This window comes from Stegostoma tigrinum, chromosome 29, assembly GCF_030684315.1.
Source record: "Stegostoma tigrinum isolate sSteTig4 chromosome 29, sSteTig4.hap1, whole genome shotgun sequence".
Classification (NCBI taxonomy): Eukaryota; Metazoa; Chordata; class Chondrichthyes; order Orectolobiformes; family Stegostomatidae; genus Stegostoma; species Stegostoma tigrinum.
This window is the reverse complement of record NC_081382.1, coordinates 5,762,064-5,771,501: the sequence shown is the minus strand read 5'-3', so window position 1 is coordinate 5,771,501 and position 9,438 is coordinate 5,762,064. Positions and strand designations below refer to the sequence as shown.

Below are 9,438 nucleotides of genomic sequence, written 5' to 3'. Positions count from 1 at the left end.
GCATGCGCAGATTGCGAAACCGAAAGCTCGGGACGCTTGGCAACAAGCGCATGCGTGATACCTACACAGCGCCGCGCGTGCGCGACTATTTTACAAGTAAATAAAACAATAACTCTTTGAAAATCCGAATGTCAACTTCACTTCAAACATTCAATAAGTAATCAAATGTAAAAGCATAATGAATGTTTGTACAGGATTATAATTTGATCTTGCTGTTCCCCAAGCTCGAATTCCGGTTGGTTTTGGGAGCTCTGTGGCTTTGTCCCTTGCTTGGTGCCCGTTTGTAACTGGCGGCGCCTCTTGCCCTACTCGGCACACTCGTTAGTGCTGGAGGAGTGACAGGAGGTGGGGCTCGGGCGCCGCTTCGGGCGTAGGGTCTGGCGGTAGTTTCGTGGCCGCCGGCCGGGAAGAAGGTCTCGGGCTCTTGCGTTGCTGCTTTCCGCCTCCACCTCAGTTGCCCTCGTCGCCTCCGCTGTTGTGCGGCCGCGGGGGCTTGGTGAAGGCTCGGCCCGAGATGATGCTCTTCACTCGGAGGAAGAAGCAGAGCGAAGAGGCGCGGAAACGACTGGAGTATCAGATGTGCCTGGTGAGGCCTGGGACCGGGGGGGGGAGGGGAATGGAGTGGGTTAGGAGACGGTGGGTTGTGGGGGCGGGAGCCTGGTGGAGGGGAGAGAGTGTGGGGTCGGGGTCTGGAGGGGGGCATCGGTGAGTCAGGCTGATGGGGCAACGTGAAGACGGAGGGGTGGGGGTGGCATTGGGACACAGGGAAGGCTTAGACCTTAGTGAGGTCTGACCTGTGGCTGTCTGTCCCTCTTCCCCCACAATCAGTTAACTTGGTCATGTTCACATCCCAATGATTTAAATCCCTATAGGCACTTTGATCCAATGGGGAGTTTGTGTTTTTACCTGAAATGGAGCTGCCTTTATTCTCATCTTCTAAAGCTGATGACAACAATCAAAACAAGCTGTTTGCCCCACCCCTCACTGAAGAGCTCCCCCGTTTGAAACTGCTCTGCCTGTGAATGGAGATGGTCAGAAATCACACGACAACAAGAACAAAAACAGAGGGTGCTGGAAAAGCTCAGCGGGTCTGGCAGCATCTGTGAAGAAAAAAAAACGAGCTCGTGTTTTCAGATAAACCTGTTGGATTATAACGTGGTGTTGTGTGGTTTGTGACTTTGTCCACCCCAGCCTTAAACCGGCACCTCTACATTGTGTGAATGGAGATGGCAGACTGGTAACTGATAGCCAAGTCACTGGTCCCAAGTTGGTTACAGGGGAGAGAGATGCTGAGTGTAGTCGAGACCCCGTGATCCCTGGTTTACCCCCCACCACTTTCAGTTCAAACCTGCACAGGTACAGTACTCAAATGTGGAATGAGATTTGAAGGAAGAAGGTTGAGTTGGTTTTGATGCTGAGGAAGTTGCAGAGGCTGAGTGGTTGAAGGCGTGGCCTGTGAAGGAAAAAACATGCGTTGTTTGCGGAATGAAGGGTGCGTGAAAGGACAGATCAGGAGTGTGTAGGGAAGATTAGAGATCAGCGGTCTGTTGCATCTGCTGCTCCCAGCGTGGCCTTCTCTACATCGGTGAGACCAAGTGGAGGCTCGGACACTGCTTTGTAGAGCACCTGTGTTCTGTTCACAACAAATGACAACATCTTCCAGTCACAACCCATTTGAAATCCCACTCCTTGAACGACATGTCCATCCTGGGCCTTCCGGAAACTGGAGGAGCAGCACCCCATAGTTACATTTTGGAAGCCTACAACCCAATGTTCCCAATGTGGATTTTACCAGTTTCAAAATCTCCCCACCCCGTCTCATCCCATGACCATCGCCGCCTCCCTGACCTGACACAACCTGTCCATGGATGTGAGTTTGCTCGCTGAGCTGGAAGGTTAGTTTTCAGACGTTTTGTCACCATTCTAGGTAACATCATCAGTGAGCCTGCGGTGAAGTGCTGGTGTTATGTCCCGCTTTCTATTTATCTGTTCAGGTTTCCTTGGGTTGGTGATGTCATTTCCTGCGCTGCGGGACATAACACCAGCGCTTCACTGGAGGCTCACTGATGATGTTGCCTAGAATGGTGACAAAACGTCTGAAAACTAACCTTCCAGCTCAGCGAGCAAACTCACATCCAGAACCTCAACCTAGGCTACAAATCTTCTCACAACCTGCCCATCTTCTCTCCCACCTCACTGACCAATCCCCACCGCTGCCTACCTGCACTCACCTATCTCCATCCCACGTAGATTCCCCAGTCCCACCCCTGCTCTCTATTTATTTCAGAGCTCCCTTCCCCTTCCCCCAATTTTGAAGAAGCGTCCTGCCCTGAAACATCAACTGTTCTGCTCCTCTGCTGCCTGGCCTGCTGTGCTCCTCCAGCTCAACACTGTGTTATCTCTGACTCCAGCATTGGCAGTTCTTACTATCCCATTGTACCTATGCTGGCTCTCCAAATGAGCATCTCCCCTCGTGCTGCCCTCTGTCCGTAATCCTGCAGCTTGATTGTCTATTTCTCTATTTAGTGTTTCTACCAAATCTGTCTCCACTAATCCAAAAGTGTCAACAAGTTTTACCTCATTGTGCTGTTATTTCTTTACCCAATGACTTTACACCTGTGCCTTCTTGTTCTTAATCCAGACATGGCTGCCAGCAAGAGAAACTGGATGATTCTATACCCTTCCATCCTTCAGTCCCCACCTCTCCCTCTCCCACTCCCACTCACAATACGGATTGAATATTTAATCATCTGTTGGCCACGGTAATGGTGTGTGTGTGGGTTTGAAGGACTCTTCTTTCCCTTTCATCCATAACTTGACTGCAACTGGCAACTTATCAATAGTTTTGATGCCACAATTACCAGCCAGTGAGAAGAGGAAAAACCAGGCATCTCCCTCTCACTTTCAACACCCTGCCCCATTGGAGATAATGGAGGAATGCCTGGTGCTATGAATATCTTGGACGATTTAAGCTCTTAACTGGTCAGACCAATGTGCAATCACAAGAGTAGAATGGGCCTAGATACTGTACGTTGTTGTGAGTAAAGAGATGGTTGACTGAGTGGCTTAGCTTCTGACACTCAGCCCATCCACCACCACAAGGCCCCAGTTGTGTAATGGAATCCTCAGCACTTCCCTGTTTGTGTGCAGCTACTTCTGCACTATTATGAAAGAACAGGCAATTGCAGCTATTTGGAAAGATTTAACTGGCTGGCCATTTCATTAAGGACTGCTTCGCGGTGGCCTGTTGAGCTCCTTAAAATGTTATGGCATTGGCAGGATAGGTGTGGAGAGAATGTTTTCCCCTTGTGGGAGGATCCAAAACTAGGAGCTGTAAATACAACATCATTCATGAATCTGTAAGTAAGCAATTTCTTTTTTAGTGTTTATACTTCCTACAGGAGGTGGTTGAGGAAATCACTTGGGTGCTTTCAATAGGAAATTAGACAATTATATAAGCGAAAAGCAAATAGGAAGAGAGAACTAGCAGATGCAACATAGGCCGACTAACCTGTCTTTCACCTGTATGGTATATGCAGTTTTATGTCATGTTTGGCATTTGGCAGGCATGAGAAGACATTTCTGTCCCTATTGCCTCTGGATTAGGCTGTTGGACTCTAGTCTTCAGACATTTGAGTGGTTCTTTTTATGCCTGGATATTAGAAATACCTAGAGCACTGAGAAAATTGTTGTGGAGTGGGGAATGGAGGTGTTCGGAGTTGTTGCTGTGTAACTACCGAAGTATGATATGGTACGATGTGTTTATAGCCACTGACCTGCTGCAGCTAATCTGGCTGCACTGGGTTACAACAGCCTTGGCAGCACAGAAACTGGCCACTTGGGCTTTCTGAATCCATGCAGATTTTTCCACTACACACAAGCCTGTTGATACCTTATGGCTCAAGATATCACCATATCTGTGCTTCTCATTCCATCTGTTGCTGTTGTCAAATTATTTAATAGGATAATAGATAAGTTTGATCTCTGAATTTTTTTTAGTCCTCATGTAGCTCTCAATGTGAGCTTACTGAAATACAGAGGTATCCTGGGGACTTGACAGGGTGGATACTTCTCTTCATAAGAAAGTACAGAACTAAGAGACACAGGTTAAAACTCAGGAGGCTCCCAATTAAGAGAATGAGAAGTAGGCGCAGGAGTAGACCATTTGACCCCTCGAACATGTCCCACCAATCGACAAGATTACGGTTAATTTTCCCCAAAAACCGTTTTTGATAACTCAATCCCTCATCCCAGCAATCAGTCGCATGCATTTTTTTTAACTGCCTCCAATGCCAGCAATGCCTTTCTTAAACATGGGACCTAAATCTACCCCAGGCACAGCCTCACTAATGTCCTGTCTTATTCTACAACTCCAATCCTTTGGAAAAAAGGCCAGTATTCCATTTTCCTTCTGAATTACTTGCTGCACCTGCATTCTAACTTTGTGTTTCATGCACAAGAACGCATTGATTCTTCTGTGCTGTGCTTCTTGGGGGGTCACACTCTTTATAAATAATAGTCTGGATTTTGATTTTTCCTACCAAAGTGTATGTCCTGACATTTTCTTGCATAAAATTTCATTTGTCAAGTTTTTGACAATTGATTCATTGTATCAATGGCCCCTTGCGGATTCTTTATGTCCTTATCACAACATGCCCTCCCACCTATTTTTGCGTCATCATCAAATTTAGATACATTACACTGTGCCCTTTTCTTCAAGTCATTAATATAAATAGAAAATAATCACAGTCCTTGGACTGATCCTTGTGGAACTCCATTTGTTATGGCTGTCTGATCTGAAGAAGTCTCATTCCATGAAACAAAAACAGGGATTGCTTGAGAAACTCAGCATAATGCCACCATCAGTGGAGAGAGAGTGGAGTCAACATTTCAAGTCCAGTGACCCTTTCTCAACTTTGCTTGTTATGTTCTCAAAGAAGTCTAGCAAATTGGTTGAACATCTTACAAAACTATATTGACTCTGTTTGATTGCATTCAACGTTTCTAAGTCTCCTACTGTTTCTTCCTTAGTAATGGACTGTAACATTTTCCCAATGACAGGTGTTAGGGCAGAGAATTTTTTTTTTCCTGAGTGGAAATTTCTTCCTCGGAGAGCAAAGGGGTTGGACCATGAATTTATTAAAGACTGTGTTGGGCAGGTTTTCGTTGTCAAGGATGTTGAGGGTTATCGAGGCCAGATGGAGTCAAGACCATAGTCAAGTTAGCCATTATCTTTCGTGGCAGACCAGGCTCAAGGGACCATATTTCTTGTTCTTTCTGAGAGTCCCTCTCATTTTACTTAAAATGTCATTCAGCCAGTAGATGAATGTTCACTACTCCCCTCTCTCGTTCTACAATTTCCACTCTCTGAACATAGTTGTTAACAAAAAGTGAGTGAAAGTTAATGGAGCTACAGCTTGTGAGGGTTTGAGAGAATCTCACTGTCCAGCTTCTTGTCTCGTTTTGAGTGTGTGACTGCAAGTTCCACATTTTGAATAGGTTCAAATTACAATGCTGTCTTTCCCATTTGTACAGGCCCGAGAGGCAGGTGCAGATGACATCCTGGACATCTCAAAGTGCGAGCTGTTTGAGGTAAGTTTTGGCCAGACAGCCAGGCTCTGGCGATACCTATGCCAGTAATAAGAGAGTGTAAGGGTATCCTGTTGGTAGGGGTGAGTTAAGGATGTTTGCTGAGTCACTAAAATTCTTTAGAGATCATACCGGTCTATGCAATGTCTTTCAAGACCTGAGAATATTTTAGAGCAGTTGCTGGACTATTGTTACAATCCACAGCAGCTGATTTAATAGATGAGGCCAATGGAGTACCTGATTTTGACATAACAGAGGCTCAGTGAATCTAAGGATGCTATTTTCCCTGCATCTCCACCACCACCCCATTCCAGAATTGCCCCCATGATAGAATGCAGTTCAAAGGTCAGACATTACTTTCTAAGGGGACCTTGGTCAGGGTGCAAGCTGGATTTTAATGTGCTGTCCAGCTTGTGATGGCCCAGACCAAACCCCCTCAGAACATAGTCATACAGCACAGAAACAGACACTTCTGGACCCTAGAGATAATGGGAACTGCAGATGCTGGAGAATTCCAAGATAATAAAATGTGAGGCTGGATGAACACAGCAGGCCAAGCAGCATCTCAGGAGCACAAAAGCTGACGTTTCGGGCCTAGACCCTTCATCTCTAATGAAGGGTCTAGGCCCGAAACGTCAGCTTTTGTGCTCCCTTCTGGACCCTAACTTTTATCTTACTCAAAGGCAAGTGTAAGGCGCTGCATTCCAGATGTGATTCCATTGGTCAAACTACTAGGTTTTAAACAAAACACTTTATTTTTACCCCATAGTTAAAATGCCAAACAAAAAATGAATTGTCATAACTTTGCCTCTATCAACATACTTAGCAAAATGATCCATTATTTAACTCTTGCTCATCAACTGTTCCAATGTGGCAGCATCCCATAAATGTTCTTGGCAAAGGCACATTCAGCAAAATATATTTCCTCACATGCTATCTTCTTCAGTCCAGGCGAAGGAATACCAGCAGGAAGAAGCTAATAGCATTGCGAGGGAGGGAGATTGAGAGAAAGAGGGAGAGCTGTATCTAGTAGCTTCAACTTCAAGAACCCCAATTTCACCAACTGAAAGTAAAACTAAAGCCTTAGGTCTGTGTGAGGCTGACTCTACCGCCTCAAGCTTCGTTCGTCTAATAAAACACAAAGCTATTTACTCTGCTTTCAATGGCATAGACATCTTTGTAGCGGGTTTACAGTATCACTGTGTGGGTCTGAACTTCCCAACCGGGGACAGAGACTCAGGAGACGGGAGGATTCAGGTGCGTGGCTGTTTATTCAAGCAATTTGCAGAGAGAGGCCAAAGACTGCTCCATGTCCAGCCTCACCATGATGGTTGAATCTACCCCTTCAATCTTTGGCTCAGATGAGAAGAGAGGTCAATGATGCTGCCATTTTCCCAGTGGAACGCAGTATTTTCATACATTTCGTGTTACAATAATCACATACTGTGTGGTCATTGTGCCTACCCCACCTCCCCCTTAATCTATGCATCAAATCCTGCGAAACACCTAATCGGTGATTGTGGACAGCCCTAGGTTCCTCATGATCTCATGATGTTTACCAGACAATTAGCTCACCAGGCCTTGGGGGTCTTACAATGCATCCCATTACTTCACATTCCAAAGTTAATAGTTATAAACTTGCTTATCTCTAAGGACTGCTCAAATCCAGTTATTCGTTTTATATTTCCCAGTGCCCTAATTTCAAGAGATACGAAGGAAGATAGTTCTTACTAACTGCTATATAATTCATAGTATTTGTTCTACTATAAAGTCAGTTACATTTAAAGTTTTATGTCTGCCCCTATTGTTTACATTCTTTAGCTAATGAGTTGTGAGCAATTTGTTTCTTACTGTGTGTACCAGGCACTCCTTTAAAGCAAGCAGGGGCTGCTTTACTATCTGACACTGGTTAACTTTCATATTTGAATCTTTTCTTTTAATGCTTTTAATGATTTTTGAATTTTGTATACACGTGTATCAGTAAATACTATATTCCAGCTCTGTGATTATCTGAAGAATCTTTAACTAGAACCTCCTGTTAATACTGCGGATAGTTTAAAAAAAACAAATTACTGTGAAATGTTCTTACTGTTGTTTTTCTCCACGTTCTATCTGAGCTCAGTAACCTTGATTGTACGGATCAGCAGTTGTCCTTCTTGTGGAGGCTACCTTTAATAAATGTTTTTTTCCAAGCTCGTAATTACTGCCAGGTACTTGCTGTAGGGCGAGAGGGGTCTAGCTGTCGGCCGTTCTTTGTCTCTCAGTTATGGGCGACACCATGACTCACTCCAAGAGAAACCGAACAGAACAAATTCCACCTAAGGCACATATCAGTCAAACCTGATCCTACCCTCTATCAAAACAAGCCTTTTATGAAATTTATTGCTGGGGTGTAGGTATTACTGGCTGGCCCAGTATTTCTCGTCCATTCCTAATTGCCCCTTGAGAAGGTGGTGGTGAGCTGCTGCCTTTTACCGCTGCAGTAGGTTGACCCACCATGTGCTCAGGAACGGAATTCCAGAACTTTGACACAGTAATCCTAAAGGATGGCAATTATATTTCCAAGTCAGATCATGAGTAGCTTGGAGGGGAACTTGCAGGTGGTGGCATTGCCATGAATCTGCTTCCCTTGTCCTTCTCGCTAGTAAAGGTCATTGGTTTGGAAGATGGAGCTGCTCAGCAGGGACCAGGAGCAGGCTTTGTGACAAATTTTCAGCCACAGGGCAGTGACGCCCAGTCTAATGAACTAAAACAGGCTGGTTTCCTAAGATTATAGACCACAATGTGCCAGGTGTTATGGAACCTTGTCAGTGTGTGTCAGAATTTTGAGAGTAATTTGAGTCAGAATGAGCTGCAGTTTTATTTATCTTCAATCCTGTCACTCCAGATTCCAGTCAGTGTGTTCTCCATGTGCAGAGTCCTACAGAAAAAGGTAAGAGTTTGAGCTGTCTGTCTGATGACCCTCCCTAAGTGCCTGCCTGCCTGCCCCCTCCATCCCTCCATGTGTGTGCGCTCACTTTGATGGCTTGCTTGCTGAGACAATGGATGTTGGCATCAGACTCACTAACAGCTACTGTATTTCTGTAAGCATCTGCTTATCCCGCTGGGTGGGACCGCATTCACTTGGTTTCATCTTATCCATCTAATTATATTCAGGTAATCACCAAGAATGGCTTCCCTTCCTGCTCCCACTCCATTGACTCTGAGGTTCCCAAGGATCTATCCCCGACCGCCTTCTGTTTTACATCCAACCCCTATCCCTGGTTGATGATATTGTAAAGTATAACATTGATTTTTATTTATCTGCTGATGACCCTTGAGCATCTGTCTGGTCAATTAGTGACAAAGCAGTTTTGGCACTGCCTGTTATCATCATTAGCTTCTCCCTGTGGACCCTATGAAACTTGTGTGAATTGTTAATGTTTCAGTGCCTTGATTTCCATTTCACCTCCTTAGCAACCTGTAACCTTTGTGGAATTCTCTGTGTGTCTGGAGCAAGGATGCCGTGTATCAGGAAGAGCTCCATCCCTCTGGTCTGTTTGTTTTTCAGGTTTTAATTGTTCACACCAATCACTTGTCAACACTGCTGCCAAAGTCATGTAACATTCAGGATCTGTCGATGCTGAAGGTAAGTGCAAGCTAGCTTGGCCGTGACTGCTCCAGGCTTATGTTATGCCTAATGTCCTTGTCAGGAGCTACTCGTCTCTAAAGATCTGAGTCTGAAATACTATCTGCTTCTTGTTCAGTTGCATATGCGTACACACTGCGGCATCTCCCTATGTTTTCTTACCCCTTCATACACACCTCCTACTTTCACCTTCCCTTTTCCTATGAATTGGGACCCAGAGG

At 45.1% G+C, this 9,438-nt stretch overlaps 1 protein-coding gene across 4 annotated transcripts in view; it reads left to right on the top strand.

The window, feature by feature from the left end:
• The first annotated feature begins 149 nt into the window (after positions 1-149).
• lrsam1 (leucine rich repeat and sterile alpha motif containing 1) overlaps positions 150-9,438 on the top strand; it is a 67,797-nt gene continuing 58,508 nt past the window's right edge. Inside the window, exons 1-4 of one of the 4 annotated variants that reach the window (XM_059638228.1) lie at positions 150-586; positions 5,536-5,592; positions 8,477-8,521; positions 9,140-9,217. In XM_059638228.1, the coding sequence (XP_059494211.1) occupies positions 515-586; positions 5,536-5,592; positions 8,477-8,521; positions 9,140-9,217 (252 nt within the window). In that variant the 5' untranslated portion in view covers positions 150-514. The remainder of the gene's footprint in view (positions 587-5,535; positions 5,593-8,476; positions 8,522-9,139; positions 9,218-9,438) is intronic. The other 3 variants (XM_048558730.2, XM_048558729.2, XM_048558728.2) reach the window with 3 other exon arrangements.